The following is a 16,597-nucleotide window of genomic DNA, read 5'->3' as shown; positions in this document are numbered from 1 at the left end:
TTTTATCGTTTTTAAATAGTGTGAATTCATAACAACAGTGATCCCTGCTTTTAGTGTACTGTAAGAACAGCCATGGTTACTTCTTGCTAACTCGACACACTTTAGTTCAAAACACCTCACATGTGGGAATAAATTCCTCTCACTGTCAGCTGATCATTTGTGATATTATTCATAAAAAATCATGTAAAGTTCATCACATCCTTGAATACAAAATTCCAATACTTAACCAGCAAAAATCAATTCTTGACTTTATTTGTAGATATAATCATTTCCACTGCAAACTTAAGCTTTCTAAATAACCTATATTCAGTTTTCTGTTGCCTGTACATATACCTAATGAGGTTACTATAGAATCTGTGGCAAGATCTGAAAACTGCTGTTCACAAACGCAGTCCATCTAATCTGACTGGGCTGGAGCTGTTTTGCAAAGAAGAATGGGCAAAAATTTCAGTCTCTAGATGTGCAAAGCTGGTAGAGACAGACCCTAAAAGACTGGCAGCTGGAATTGCAGCAAAAGGTGGTTCTACAAAGTATTGACTCAGGGGGCTGAATAATTACGCACACCCCACTTTTCAGTTATTTATTTGTAAAAAATGTTTGGAATCATGTATGATTTTCGTTCCACTTCTCACGTGTACACCACTTTGTTTTGGTCTTTCATGTGGAATTCCAATAAAATTGATTCATGTTTGTGGCTGTAATGTGACAAAATGTAGAAAAGTTCAAGGGGGCTGAATACTTTTGCAAGCCACTGTAATTATGTCATTTTTATCAGCTATGGAGTCCATTTTAAATATATTAACATTCATAAAATTATTATTTGTTAAACAAGGTACAGAAGTAATAAATTATTTTATGTATCAGTTATTAACGTAATCAGTTAACTAAAAGTTCCATTAGTTTAATTTAAGATTATTAATTAATTTATAATGGTTATAATAAAGGTTGACTGAATACTATTAATCAGTACCATAGCAGTCATGATGGATTGCTTCCAAATGTTTGTTTTACCAGGATCAAAATATTTAATGGCTGCTGACTTTCTGAGTGGTAAATAAAAACAATGCAAGGCAACGATTCAGAAGTGCGCTCCTAAATCTTATGCTTCATTTGAATAAAAGTGGATTTAAAAAACAAAAACAAAAAGCAACAAAAGGTTTTAGATACAGCACTGTGCACCGATATTAACAATGATCAGGTGTGTGTTTGTTCCAGGTACTGTAGCTGTGATCGGCCTCGACCCAGTGAGCAGAACACATCCTTACACTAACAAGTGCTGCGATGTTATCAAACTGGCATGACACTACCTTCATTCAGAGCAGAATAAGAGCTGCATTCTTCGCCGTCTCTCCAACCTCATATTTTCATTCCATTTACCATTTTCTATTTTTTTGCAGTTCAAATGACAAGATCAGTAATACATTTAGGATCCATCAATTTACGTGCTTGATTTAATTAAACTGTCTGAGTGCAAAGCAGGAGGAATCAACTCTGCAAAAAACTGTAAGAAGCGAGAGCATGTGTTGTTGGAGATTCTCGAAACTGATGTTTAGTCAGCAAATTCATCTATAGGGTGATAGATGGTTTCTGTCTCTTCAATCAGATAAGGTCTTGGCTAATTTTCAAGGACATAGAAGCTCTCAGCGAAGGCGGTCGCACTTTCTCCTCTCCTCCTCACCCTTATCTTCCCTGCTTCGCCTCTATGTCCTTGTCTTGTCTTGTGTGAATTTACTTTCCCTGGAACAGTCTCTCACTGTCGTTCTCTAAACCTAAAAGAGAATTATGGATTTGATCAACTGGTCTCTGAGTGCTATTGACACCCTTTTCTCAACGAGAAGTCGGGGCTCGGGAGAGCCTGAGTGCCCTGGAGGGACTTTCCCTGCCGGTTACACGATGGACGGGTGGCAGAACTGGAGGACCGTGTGCCTGGCGGGACTGTCGATCGAGGACGCTGAAGATATCTACCTATTCGGAACCATGATAACAGGGTTCATGCTGATCGGCGTTGGCTTAGCCCTGGTTTATCAGAGAAATAAGAAAGCGGAACCGGCTGTTCAAACCCCCACAAGGCTGCCCGCTGGATTCGAAGCGACGGGACGAGGTGCGACCTCTCACAACGAACGTAATATGGTCAACACCTTGGAGACGCTTACAGCTGCTGTGAAGGAAACATCAGAGAGAGGCCTGCTCAAAATGAGACCCTTGAGCGACAGTTGGAAAACATCGCGGAACGGATCACTGCAGTTGTGAGGTCTCAGAATCAAAAGACTGACAACACCACGGAACAGAAGTTTGATACCATCATGGGGAGGCTCGCAGCTCTTCAACGGGAGATCGAGAGACCAGCCTCGGAGTGCTAGAATTCGAGCTGCTCACAAAGGAGAAATCAACAATATTCAACATTTGGACACCACGGCCCCAGCTGCAGGCCCAAGGCTGGAGCCCACCAAAACAACTCCCTGATAACGACTGTGTGATGACTATTCTTCCCGCCCCATGAAGGACACCTGGATTGGCTGGAGGACTGTTTACTTAGCCTGATAGGCCGAAGGACACTGTCTCAGCTAAACTATGGACACGCACACACACACACTTACACTGATAAGCACTCACTCATCCCCCTCCCTTTCCAACGCCTTCAATGCTTGTGCCCTACCGGGGATGATAGCAGTCAACTGGACCAGCACAGATGCTGCAGGACCGGATGCGCTGTCTACGCCGGCTCTCTCTTACCCTTTACCCGCCCCTGTTGCTTGTCTCGTGTTTCTATGGTGTATTGATAGTCATGTGCTTTTGTGCTGAGGTGTTTTTTCTTTTATCAAACTGTTCTCCCACTAGGAGCTCAGTCTGAGTGGAGTTTTTTTTCTCCTCCTCTTACCTCATGTAGTGTATTTTCGTTGTTTTTTTCCTATCAGCCTACCTTCTGACATGTCTGCCCAATGTGATGTTTGTGTAAAGTTGGTCAGAAGGTTCCTTTGTGAGTGCGCATGCGCCATTAGCGTGCTGCCTGCTGTAACCCCTAATTTCCCTCGGGATGAATAAAGTATTCTGATTCTGATTCTGAAATTTTCAAGCTTTAAAAACAAATACTGCAAACTAGGCCTAGTGTCTGACTTGAAGTGTGGAGAGCTCGCTCAGAGCAGAAATTTATGAGCAGAGAGGAGTTCTGGATGGAGCCAAGTGTCCATGACCTCTGAATAAAAACCCTGAAATGGTCTACATAGCCAGAAGGCGTGAAAGAAGTCATCATCTTAAATGTCAACAGTGTGGACATCTGCTGCAGTACATTTTATGGCTGCTAAGATGAACCAAATGAATGACACATTTTATTAAGCAGCATTGCAGATTGTGGAAAATCATCAATCATTCATCTTCCTCTCACCGGCAGATAGTTTCAGGTCCAAAGTATCTTATAGTTTGCCTATTGGGCAGTTTTGTACATTCAGGGATTACATATTTTTGTGTTATATTTCAATAAACCATGTGATTTCTTTTTTAAATCTCTTCAATAAAAAGATCAAAATGCATAATTTACTCATTTAATATTGCCTGTATCTAAACTGTTACACAGCCTTTGTGTCGCAGATCACAGCAATGGATTCCCCTTTATTGTGATGGATGTTCGCACTTAGGTTCCATATTTGCTGCAGTAAATACTTCCCTGGGGCAACAAATGTGTAATAATCCACGGCTGAACATAGCCTCTTCAAATACCATTTGCTCTTGTTTAAATAACATTTGCTAATATTTTCTAAAAAAGATGTCTACATTGTATCTGTTATAGAAAATTTAACACTTGTTAAAATAATGTAAAGATTCTAACAAATAGCAATTAAAACATAAAACACACACATACACACAATTATACTGAAGTTTTAGCTTGTTACATGCACCTAATCATTGGATCTGTTTAATGATTTACTGCATCTCTTCAGTAGGCGAGACTTAGAGCTACAATCTGGTGGGGAAAGATGAAAACTGTTGAATGATCGATTTTGAACTTTGAGTTAAAACTCTGTTGTATGACTCACAGATATTAATAGCCATGACTTCACTGAAAGACCTTTGTATATTCCATCTTTTTACAAGTTTACAGCCATCACTCGTACCTGTATCATTACTAACAAATTTTAGGTCAAAACATTTTTAACTTAACCAAATGAAGTAATTCAGAGGTTATCATTGTAAATAACAGCAATTATATTGTGGAGGACAAAATGATTCCTGGTTTATTTTTGTTCTCTTTTACATTGCAACAAGCCCAGAGAGACCTAATTCTCATTGATGTCTTATTGATCAAGTATTTAGAGCAGCACCTCCTCTATCTGTTCACTGAAGCTTTAGGCAGAATCCCCTTTACACCTCTTTAGTAAGGTGAAAGCTAATTCACGCTGGGCTCAATATGCCAGCATCTCATTCTGTCAGTGGATAAATTTAAAAGCAATACATCCTTTGAAGAGAATTCGAACACCGCTGAAAGGAGGAGGACTGTTGACAGATTAATTGTTATATTTTTAGTAAAATGACACATTTTACACCTATACCTAAAATGTTTCCATTGTTCCATATTTATTGTTGTAGAAAAGAGAATTGTAAACAAACTCTTTTCATAGCATTTCTGTTTAGTTTTTTTTCCTCCTCAGAAATGATTTGTAAAAATAGACTGAACATAACACGAGCCTGAAGCAAACTAACTGCCTAATGACTGATCCATTCTGTAGCATGGAGGAGTCGGGATTTTGAAAAACAGTTTGAAGGTGTCAGCAACACATTTGTTTTCCATAATAGTTTTTATTACTGTTCATTACATCAGCAGGTACAAATTTTATCATGTTTAATGTTAATTAGTTTCTATTGGAATTCCAACAAAAGGTAAAAACTAAAAGTTAAATATAACTTTTAAAACTCTAGCTCTATAAATAAATAACTGAAAAATAACTGTAATAGTAACAAAACCTTAGATATAATATCAAGAATAGCAAAAAAACGTCCTCAGACTTAGTCAGAAATTGATTGTTCCAACCATAGAAAGAAATTCACATGCAGCATTGTGCAATATCACTTTTAAAGACAATTTCTTTTACTCCACATCAAGATTACTACTATCAAAAAAGTAATCCATTACATTATAGCCCTACTTTCAGAAACAAAATTTGTACAAATAATTATTCCATTCCATTTGTTTGTGATATTGTTCAGAGAGTTGGTAGCTCATTAAATCGACCTCTCAGTGTATTGACTTTATGTCATTACATATTTGATATTGGCAGCATCCCCTCCATCACATAATCAGGTTCCTTAATTTCACTCAGAGTGACAGCTTTAGCTAAAGGCATCATTCTCCTCCACAGGCCTCACCACCAGTGTTATGGAGCTGTACTTAGCTTGTTTGCACTTCTTCATAATTTGAAGGCATTATCAGCTGACATTCATGTTATAACCCTTGCAAAAAATAATGCAAATACTTCAATATGTAATTTCAATACTCTATATTATTTTGCTTGTGTTATTTTGTAATTTATTAAAGTCAACACCACTACTGTAAACCTTCCCAACAACAGGACACAGGCTATGAAGACTTTGCCAGGACTCAACTGAGAGGCACGAATATGCACAACATTCATTCAGGAAACTGAGACTGGCATCTTTGGTTTTCTGTCTTTTTCATTTACATTTGCTGTATGTTTAAGTTAATGCACCAGAAATACTGTGAGCCAGAAATATTAGGTTGGACTCTGGACTCAATAGATCTTGAAAAAAAGTTGAATTGTTGAAGTAGAATTGCTGCATTTTGTGTTTGGGTAGTCTGCAAAAACCTTTTATCATTGTGTGAGAGTTGGAGGCAATTAGCTGTTTATCTAATAATTTTTGTTTACTAAGGTTTAAAGTTAGAAAAAAGGAATGTTAAACAACCTTAAATTACATTGAGCAGAACACTGCCTCTGCATTGCAGGTTTTAACACCAGGCAACTACAAAGAAATATTACTTGGATGTTTGTAAGTATGTGGGGGAGGAGGAAAAAACAAAAGTTCATTTTAGTTACGACTGCCTGAAATGTTGTTAAATGATGTTTTCAGTAGGTGAAGCAGGCTGGCGAGATGAAAACACCACAAGGCATGACAGTTCTGTGGGTACCACCATAATGTAAAAGGGACAAGAATGTGTGAAATGTGTCCTATGTGGTCCCTACCTTGGTTTCAACCCTTGCAGCAAGCTGAATGCTTGGCCACATCCCTTTCAGCAGTCATGTCACAGTAAGTGTTTTGATTTTAACAGCTGCTGGAGGTTAAAGTGAGATCAGTTAAAATGTTTGAAGCCACAGAAATCAGCACTATCTGCAACAGAAGAAACAGATGTTTCCAGCTCTGTGGGATTTTGCTCATTTTGATCTTTTTTCAAAAACTGTAATTAATCTGGTGATTTCATGGGGCAGTAATGTGAATTACAACCCCATCAAAATGAACTACACAAAGTTTTTTGTGTCTGGATCGTAATCTATAAGTTTGCATTATACGTTAAGCGCACATAAACACATATTTGCCTACAGTGTATGTACTGGTCCAACTACTTGCACAAGTACATACAACATATGTTGCTTAGTTATGGCGTTTCATGTATGCCCTGCCTGCTAGCATCTTGCACACTGCTGTTATGTGCTGGATTGTTTCAGGGGCATCTTTACACAGCACATGGGATCTTGCCTGGTGTGATGAACTCCAGCCTTTATAGATCTTGTGCTCAGAGCTTGCCTCTGTGGAACCTTCTGGCTAACAGAAGGCCGGACAGTCCTGATCCTTAAGGACCCCCAGAAGGGACCGGCCCCATCCAACTACCGGCGAAGTGATTGAAGCTTTCTAACATCTTGCTGCATGTAGAAAGTGATCTGAGCTTCATCTCATCTCCTTCTTTTACACAACATCACTGTTGGTCTTCTAGTCAAGTATGTCACAGTGACTTATTGGATGCGTGTTACCAGCTAATTTGTCTTATGATTTACATATGAAAATAAAGTCGAAGACTGACTGACTGACTGACTGACTGAAGGGTGGCCAATTCATCGTCTGCATTCATATGTGGAGCATTCAGATCTCAACCTTAAAACAATATTCAACAAACTTGTAAGTATATCTTTATATTTTCACCATTTGAGTGTTATAATACATTTAGATTTTGTTATTGTTAATGTTTTTTTATTGTCTCTTTACATAGAAATTACAGATGGAACAATATGTATTCATTCTATTGCATATATTCTATGTCAATAAATGAACAGTGTTTGTCTCTTTTTAGTTTAATATTGACCAAAAATAAACACTGAAAAAGAAAATGAAAGACATCTTTCAACAATGTGACAGAGGGCTTAACTTTTGGACTCTTAGCTGTAAGACGTCCCCCAGAGCCATTCAAACTACATCAAAGTGATGAAGTAATAGATAAACAATTAAATGACAGAAAAGTTCCTGTTTTTTCATAATGTAGTATAAAAAAAAAATCTGTTTATTTCTCTTGTGTCTACAGTAAAATAAGTAAACAAATAATTTATCTGGGCAATTAGACTGTTAGAACAATTTTTACTGTAATTTTTATACATTTATTTCTTACAATTTAAGTATCTCCTCTGTCAGTATCGCCTCTGTCAGTGCGCCCCAGGGTGGCTGTGGCTACAATGTAGCTTGCCATCACCAGTGTGTGAATGTGTGTGTGAATGGGTGGATGACTGGATATGTAAAGCGCTTTGGGGTCCTTAGGGACTAGTAAAGCGTTATATAAATACAGGCCATTTACCATTTACCATATCTAGTGTCGTATATTTTCAAAACACACGTCACAACAACTTTGAACTTCACCCCAGCATTAACAACAATAAGCTTTCATCAAATATCCCCAAACTTTAATTTAATTTATCACAAATTACCCAAAATTACCATGGACATGTCACCCGAAATCTACTTACCAGATTTTATAATTTACTTTAATTTAACCACTCCTGAGCCAATTTAAAGGTTGAGATCTTCCATTCGGCGAACAGATAATTTAGAATTCATCCAATGTGCACAAATTTGCATTTTCTTTGAACAGGCTTGTGCTTACCTTTAAATCTTTTTAGACCGGTCTCGTGTCCGCCTCATATCAGATCGCACCTTTCCGTCTGCACCTTCTGTGCTCTGCAAAAGCATGCAGTTTCCTGTCAGCCTGCGACCTAGTTTACACTCAGAGCTGGCCCTCTCTTATTAAAATACATAAAAGAATATATAATCAGCAAATAAGCACTAAGAATATTTATTTATTTATTAACAATAGTAATCTTCTTTTTTTTAACATATCCCCAAAGTAAACTTTTAAAGTCATTATTTTCTGAGCTTATTCTCATTCTCAAAAGCATGTTATGTCATTCTTTAACTGATTAACACGTCAGTCAGAGAAAACTGGAAACAAATGCAAAGTAATGCAAAAGCTCTAAAGTTGGTGTTTTATTTATACCTATTTCCTTCTCTTTACAGTGAAATCAGAAATGGGCTGTTTCCCAACACTGACTCTCCTCTTCTTTGGTAAGATCCCAAATTTGTATAATGGAAATGTGTGATTTGAATTGTAAAGTTGAAAAGGAAGCCATAAAAAACATTCAATTATGAAAACAGTGTGTCAAAAAGAATTATATGTTTCATTTTATTAAAACTTTGAGGAGGTGCAAAGAGGTGAAACAATAACTTGATACTCCTTTTCCAGGCATTATATAAACCCCTAAAAATGATCTTCTAAAGCTATACCTTTGACACTGTGCATAACATGAACTACTCCCATGCAGACACTTCCTCAACTCTCACTCATAAATTTTCAGGGACAAGAACTTCACGTCTCTCTTTTATGAGCAACTGCTCTGCTCCATGTGTCTGTTTCAATGGAGAGCTGCAGAGCATACACAAACAGATATTGTGTAAATGCAAAAAAGCAGTCCAATATATTTGTTTAATATGCACACAGAAGGATATATACTGGAAGGACATATATAAAATGATTTCAAGATTCCTTACAGTGTTACAGTGTTGCCCATTGTTATTTGAACTGGAATCCATAAAAGAGCCCAAAATCAAGTCTTTCAGGAGCAACTCAGCGCTGAGTTGCTAAATTCTAACATTGTGTCTAAGCTCTGACTAAAAAGGTAAATATGCCACGGTTGAAATAAACTTGAATTATTGTTTCGTCTTCAGATAATCGAGTAGTTATGACCCATTCATGACCCCAGCAACGAAGTAAAATATGCTGTTGGGATATGTTTAAAAATAAAAATGTTTTCTATTACAAAAACTGTATGCAGATACTTAAATCCCAAATATAATGGCAAACACTGAATTCAATATTGATCATATAACATTTGGTCATTACTGCAACGTTACTGCCCTCCTTTAGCAGTTTTTATAGTAGTAGACTGGTACCCTGTGTAGCCTGTCAAAAAAAAAATTAAAAAATTATAAGGGCAAAAAGAATCTTTAATGTTTGTTTTACCCTTTTCTTGTGTGTACTGTGAGGAATCTAATACTACTTATACTATCTATTATCATTGTTAAGGATTTAGTCTCTGCTCCTGCTCAAAGTTCCCTCCTCGTAAGTACTACTACGTTGACAAAAAAATTAGCTGGAACGATGCTCAACAATACTGCAGAGAGAAGTACACAGACCTGGCCACCATTGAAAGCATGGATGATATAAGCAGGCTAAATTCATCTTTTTCCTACGACTGGGCATGGATTGGACTGCAGGATGACCCTGAATCCTGGAAGAATACGTTAGGCAATGACACCAACTCCTGGAGATGGGCAATAACTGGTGAAACGAGCAAAATTGATTACCACAACTGGGACTCTACTCAGCCAAATTATTATCTTGCAAAAGAAACCTGTGTGATAATGGGTCTTGGAGGAAAGTGGTACGATAAAAACTGTGGTGAAAACAAAACTTTTGCTTGCTACAATGGTAAGAAAATATTTTCATTCATGGATTTCACCTACTGACCTGACTACTGACTTCACCTGCATTTTTCACTGGCAGATTTGACAGAAAGCATCACTGAAGATTTGCTGTATAAAATATAAGAAAAACCTTAGCTCAAAAAGTTTGAACTTATTTGAAAACATTAAATTGATTATCCAAAACTTGTAATCATTCACTGCAATGCTAACTGATTAATATCCCTAATAAATTGAACATCTATCATCTGCCATGGATGCTTAAACACTTGCTTCATGTGTTTCCCCCTCACTGGTTCATTTTCTATCTGCTGCAGTTACAGAGCAAAACAAGAAAAACTACATGTACATCTCTACTACAAAAAATTGGACCTCTGCTCGAGAACACTGCATAAAACTAAGCATGAACTTGGCAGTGATCGAAAACAGTGAGGAGAACGCTGAGGTCAGTTCATTAAAACCAAACAGTGATGACATTTGGATCGGTCTGTACCGAGTGCCATGGACCTGGTCTGACAAGAGTCAGAGCTCCTTTAAAAACTGGCGAAGTTCCAGCCCAAATAACCCTCCGGGTAACCAGCATTGTGTGGTGGAGAATAACCTCCACGTGTGGGATGACGACATATGTACAATAAAATATGTTTTCATTTGCCATCAAGGTAAATGTTCAATAACACACACACACATAAAGAAAACTTGTCCTGACTAACCCTAACTCCTGTTTCTCAATTTGTCAAAACTTACTGTTATTTTATAACAACATGTCTCCTTCTAAGTTGCAAAGTTGAGGACGACAGTGAAGCTGAAGTTTGTGACTGATGTTGACTTAAGTGACTCTGCAACTAATGCCCAGATCCTCCAGCAGGTAAAATCCTTGTTTTTGCTTCTGGAAAAAAAAAAAGCAAACAAACAAACAAAAACTGAAAGAGCAACCTACTTATCTTTCCATTCTATCACAGCTAAGAGCCAAGCTAACAAGTCAAGGATTGACTGATTTCAAACTGCAATGGAACATTCAACCCAAGAAACAAGAGAACGAGGAGAATAGTGAAACTTAGAGAGATTTGGGGTGCTTTGGATCATTGCTCAGCCTTATAACTCAAGTGTGCTAAAGATTCAGGGCAGAAATTGATGACCAGACATTCTCCTGAAGGATTTTCTAATGTTTTAGAAAAAAATATATATATTTTTTTATGTTAAACTATGACAAGTCACCCAGTTACCAAAGCATAAAAGCAGCCCCAAAGCATTAGACTACCACAACTGCTTTTTTTGATGTGATATTCTTTTTATGAAATGCTGTGTGATTGTTTTTTGCATAGCACAGTAAAAATCTCCAGAAAGTTTAACTTTCGTCTCATTAGGCTAAATGGTTTGATAAACAGTTTAATGATTTTGAAACCTTAAATACTAAATTGACCTACGGTTTTGTTTTTATCTGATATGGTTAAATGTGAAATGTCTGACTTGGTTTTGTTTGATAAACAATTTGGTGTTTCTGAAGATAAATATTAAATTGACTCTTATTTTTTGTTTGTTATCGTCAGTCAGTAGCTAAAAGAATTAACTGGTATTTGTTTTATGTTTATTTTTTGAATTTTTGATCCTTCTACTGATTTGCAATTTGTTGTTATCAGTTAACAGCTATAGAGTTAACCGCTAATTGGGTTTCTATTCTGATTCTCCCTTAAATTGATTTCTGACATCAGGAAACAGCTATAAAGTTTGGCATTTGTTTTCGTGTCTGTTTTTGAATATTGATCAGTTTAATTTGATATTGTTATCTGTCTGTAATCAGCTGAAAGCTATAGAATTTCCGGTATATGTTTCTGATCCTTGCAGTTAATCTTGAGATTAATTTTTCATTATCAGTTGGTGACAAGTTAATAGTCTTGGGGTTAGTTTTTGCTTTTACATTTGATCTTATATTTGATTTTTGTCGGACTGATAAATGTTAACAGTTCTAAATTAACTGCTATTCTGTTTATGCTGTATAATTTTCTTTGATTGACTCTTATCTGTTTAATGTATAGTTAACTGAGTGAATCAATTCCTCAATTCATTCTCATATTTGTTTTGTTCGATTCTGAAATAATTACTGTTACGTTTATTGATAAATCAAATCTTATTATGTTTGATTAATTTCTTATCAAGTCTTGTTAGAGATTCTTTTTGAGTTAATTCCTAAGCTGAATTTTGGCATGGTTGATCTCATCTTTTATTAGTTTAATACAGTGTTTTTCTTTTTTGAATTAATTACCAGCTGGGTTGAATAGCTGTGATTTTGCTTGCTTTGAATTAAAATCATTAAGTTTGCAGTTTTTATTTTCAGTATTATTTTATTGTTAAAATTGATATTTGCAGTTTTGGGAAAAGAGAAAACCATTGCTTTGTCATCGTTTCAAAATAGACATTGAGTGTCTAATTCTTAGTCATTGGTGAAGTTGAATTTCGGTTTCGGTTTCAAAGAATAAAAGAAAGACGTAATAATAATTAAACCTGGGAGTAAGGGAGCCCTTGTTCCTAGAAGAAAACAAAAACCAGATAGAAAAAAAGAAAAAGGGAGGAACTTGAACAAAAACAATAAAAAGAGAATTTAAATAAAAATGTAATGGCGAGCATTGCAATTTCACCCAGAATGGAGAATTTGGATCAATTAGAGAAATATGTCAACAACCGGATGCTGGATGGTATAAAGGATAAGAAAGCAAGATCTACACTGGATAACAAATGGTAAATGGCCTGTATTTATATAGCGCTTTACTAGTCCCTAAGGACCCCAAAGCGCTTTACATATCCAGTCATCCACCCATTCACACACACATTCACACACTGGTGATGGCAGCTACATTGTAGCCACAGCCACCCTGGGGCGCACTGACAGAGGCGAGGCTGCCGGACACTGGCGCCACCGGGCCCTCTGACCACCACCAGTAGGCAACGGGTGAAGTGTCTTGCCCAAGGACACAACGACCGAGACTGTCCAAGCCGGCAACCCTCCGATTACAAGGCGAACTCCCAACTCTTGAGCCACGATCGCCCAAATGGAACAAGAAATTACATACCCAGGAGTGAAACCATATTCCAAATAGAGAAACAAGCTAATGAAGAATATGAGCAAGCACACTGAGAAAGGAAGGAAGAAGGAAGGAAATCAGGAGGCTCCAAGAGGAAGGAAACTGACAAAAAGCGAGAGCACATGATGACAATAGATATGTGCTACTGGATGCTAAGAGGAAAAGGAAGACGAGTAAGAATCCAAGATCCAGACTGCAAGTTACAAGGGGAAGACCAAAAATCACAGTCATCATCACAAAGAACTGGGCTGCCAACTACAACTCCTGGAGTTTCTACTGTGCTTAAACTCTACCCTGAACTACCTGACTGTTTTAGATTGCCTAAATCTGACAGCACACCTGGGGACACCAGTCATCCAGCAACCCTGAATGCAGTGATAATGGATGTCACACCTGAAGGAAAACCTGATGCAGAGGGAGAAAAACAACAAGATGCTGGTGAACAGAGTGTGGAAGAGAGAAGGTGGTACTTTTCCTTTTCCCGCCATGTTTGGTTCATTTGATGTCCTTGTATTTCCTCACTGCCACTTCCCTTGGGCAGCTTGTATCAGTTCTTCCAATTGTTCTTTCTGTTTTACTGGAATATTGGCTGTAAAAACTGTCTCCATTGTGGTCCATTGACATGAATTGCTGAGTCTGTATAGATGTTTTACTCTTTTTCCTTCTGAAAGTTGTAGAGCTTTGGTGAGAGCCACGATTTCTGCCATCTGAGCTAAGGCAGGTTGTGTGATGTTTCCTTGTACCGATGTTCCACATCTCTCCATAGCAAATTTCCTCCCCTGTATGAATATCTGTCTGTATAGAAGGTGAGATACGGATGCTCCAGTGGCTCAGTTCGTAGATCGGATGTCCCTAATTGCTTCCTTTTGCAGTCTTGTTGTTGATGTTCCATTGATGTCATTCCCTCAGCCATGCTGATCACTTGCGTGCTAGGTGATATGCGGCTGTATAAGTCCCTGTCAGTACTCTTGCTGCAGCATTTTGGATTAACTGAAGACTTTTTAGGGAGTTTTTAGGACTTCCTAATAATAATGAATTACAGTAGTCCAGCCTGGAAGTAATAAATGCATAAACTAGTTTTTCAGCATCACTCTGAGACAGGATATTTCTAATTTTAGAGATGTTGCGCAAATGGAAGAAAGCAGTCTTACATATTTGTTTAATATGTGCGTTGAAGGACATGTCTTGGTAAAAAATGACTCCAAGGTTCCTCACAGCGTTACTGGAGGCCAAGTGTGATGGCATGCCACACATGGTAAGCTCCACACCTCACCACCCATTGATTCACTTTAGTTTAATTTACAGTCACTACTTTAAAATATTCTACTTATTGTTCCATATTGTTTCTTTACACAACCCTGGTTCAGCAATGGAAGCGGCTCGGTTAGCTGATGTTTTTGTTGCTGCCAGAAAGAGGGGCCAAGCATGGAGCCATAATGCATGGAAGGCATCGAGGGACACCCGGAAGATACCTCAACAAAACCATCTGGATTCAGCAAATACAAGCACCAGTAAGACCCCTCAGTCTACCACTAGACCACCAAAGGCCTCCGGTAAGAAGCTCATTTGTTATCTTTGTGGATTTGAGGGCCATACAAAACCTATGTTCCCAAGAAATTCTGTTAAAATGGTGCAAATGTGCTTTGCCCCCCGTTCTAATGCTGATCATGAGTAGGAGAGTGACAAATCCATCAAAATGAGTCAGATTGAAGTGAATGGGGTTCTACTCAATGCCCTTCTTAACTCTGGCAGTTCTCGGTCTCTTATTCACTCAGATTTTGCCCCACCTAATATTGTTCGCACCAGTGATACAATTTCAATCTGTTGTGTCCATGGAGATGAGAAAAGATATCCGACAGCTGACATCTACATTAAAGTTCAGGACCAGATGTGTCTGCTGAATGTGGGTGTTGTGAACAGTTTGCCTTACTCTGCTGTGTTAGGGAGTGACCTTCCTGTGCTTTTTGATTTGTTGGAGTCTGAGCAGACTGAGGAGTGCAATGTAGCCGTTACCAGAGCTCAGGCTAAGCAAGTCAGTACCCACTCTGAGACCCTGAGTGCCCTTCCTTTTTTTAATGAGGAGTTTGAGATAACTGTAGTGAAGCCACGGAAGACCCGCAGACAAAGAAGGCAGGAGAAATTCAAATTTTCACCTGTGGATACACTAACAGACGCTGAGCCAACACAGTCACCCCTAGGGTTTAATATTCCAACTGAAATCGCTGAACTCCAAAAATCTGATCAATCTTTAATATCTCTTTTCCGGAAGGCCAAAGAAAAGGAACCTGGAGTGGAGCAGGTTCTTAACAGTGAGTACATCTTGCAAAATGACATTCTCTATTGTCAGCAGGGGTCGGTGCTGCAGCTGGTGGTTCCCCAGAAGGTTAGAAACGCCATTCTCACCTTAGGGCATTCTATTCCGTGGGCTGGCCACCTTGGTAAACACAAGACCACAGCTCGCATCAAACATCATTTCTACTGGCCCGGTCTTAGCAAAGATGTGGCTCAGTTTTGTAAAAGTTGCCCACAGTGTCAGATAACATCTGCTAAAATCCCCCATAGAGCTCCACTCCAACCTCTCCCTGTCATCGGCACTCCTTTTGAGCATCTTGGAATGGATATTGTAGGGCCTGTTGGGAGGAGCAAAGCAGGAAATCGTTACATGCTTGTTGTAACAGATTATGCCACAAAATATCCTGAGGTGTTCCCTTTAAAATCTATAAAGGCCAAGCCCATTGCATTTTGTTTAGTGCAGTTCTTTGCAAGAGTTGGGTTTCCACGAGAAATACTAACTGATCAAGGCACTAACTTCATGTCTACTTTGTTAAAGCAAGTTTATCAGTTGTTGGGTATCCGGAGTCTGAGAACTTCACCATACCACCCTCAAACTGATGGGCTGACAGAACGGTTTAACCAGACATTGAAACAGATGCTCAGGAAGTTTGTCAACGACAGTGGTAACGATTGGGATCAATGGCTGCCATATCTACTCTTTGCTTATAGAGAAGTCCCCCAAGCCTCCACAGGTTTTTCCCCTTTTGAGCTGTTGTATGGTTATGAGGTTCGTGGCCCTCCAACTCTGTTAAAGGAGATCTGGGAGGGAGACAAGGCGGAGGAGGGACCCAAGAACATTTTGTCTTATGTCATTCAGATGAGAGAACGGTTGGAGAAAATGAGTGAACTTGCTCAATCACATATGGTGGAGGCCCAGCAGCAGCAGAAGTCTTGGTATGATAAATCTGCTAGTCAGCGTGCGTTTGAGCCAGGACAAAAGGTGCTCGTGCTCCTCCCCAGTGACAACAACAAATTGTTGGCAAAGTGGCAGGGGCCATTTGAAGTCATGAGGAAGCTGGGACCCACCACATATGAGGTGTCCACCCCAGGGCAGTTGCGCTCCAGCAAGGTCTTGCATATAAACCTTCTGAAGGAGTGGGTGGAGCGTATTGAACACAAGGCAGATGCAATGCTCCTACGGCGAGTGCCTGAAGAAGATGAAGCAGATGAGCAATATCTACCACCTGCTGGCTCTCTGGATTATGATCTCAGCCATCTCC

General features: G+C 38.7%; 1 protein-coding gene across 1 annotated transcript; it reads left to right on the top strand.

Moving 5' to 3' along the window:
- Window positions 1-10,369: 10,369 nt before the first annotated feature.
- On the top strand, window positions 10,370-11,024 carry LOC146623327 (C-type lectin lectoxin-Thr1-like). The gene is made up of 3 exons (XM_085365877.1): window positions 10,370-10,625; window positions 10,743-10,831; window positions 10,926-11,024. The coding sequence occupies exons 1-3, from the start codon at window positions 10,370-10,372 to the stop codon at window positions 11,022-11,024; spliced, it is 444 nt and encodes a 147-aa protein (XP_085222003.1).
- Window positions 11,025-16,597: the final 5,573 nt, after the last annotated feature.

The sequence above is a fragment of the Diplotaxodon limnothrissa genome, linkage group LG11 (genome assembly GCF_057381915.1).
Source record: "Diplotaxodon limnothrissa isolate DT_005_m linkage group LG11, D_limnothrissa_male_GT1.1, whole genome shotgun sequence".
NCBI lineage: Eukaryota > Metazoa > Chordata > Actinopteri > Cichliformes > Cichlidae > Diplotaxodon > Diplotaxodon limnothrissa.
This window is presented reverse-complemented; position numbering and strand designations above follow the sequence as displayed.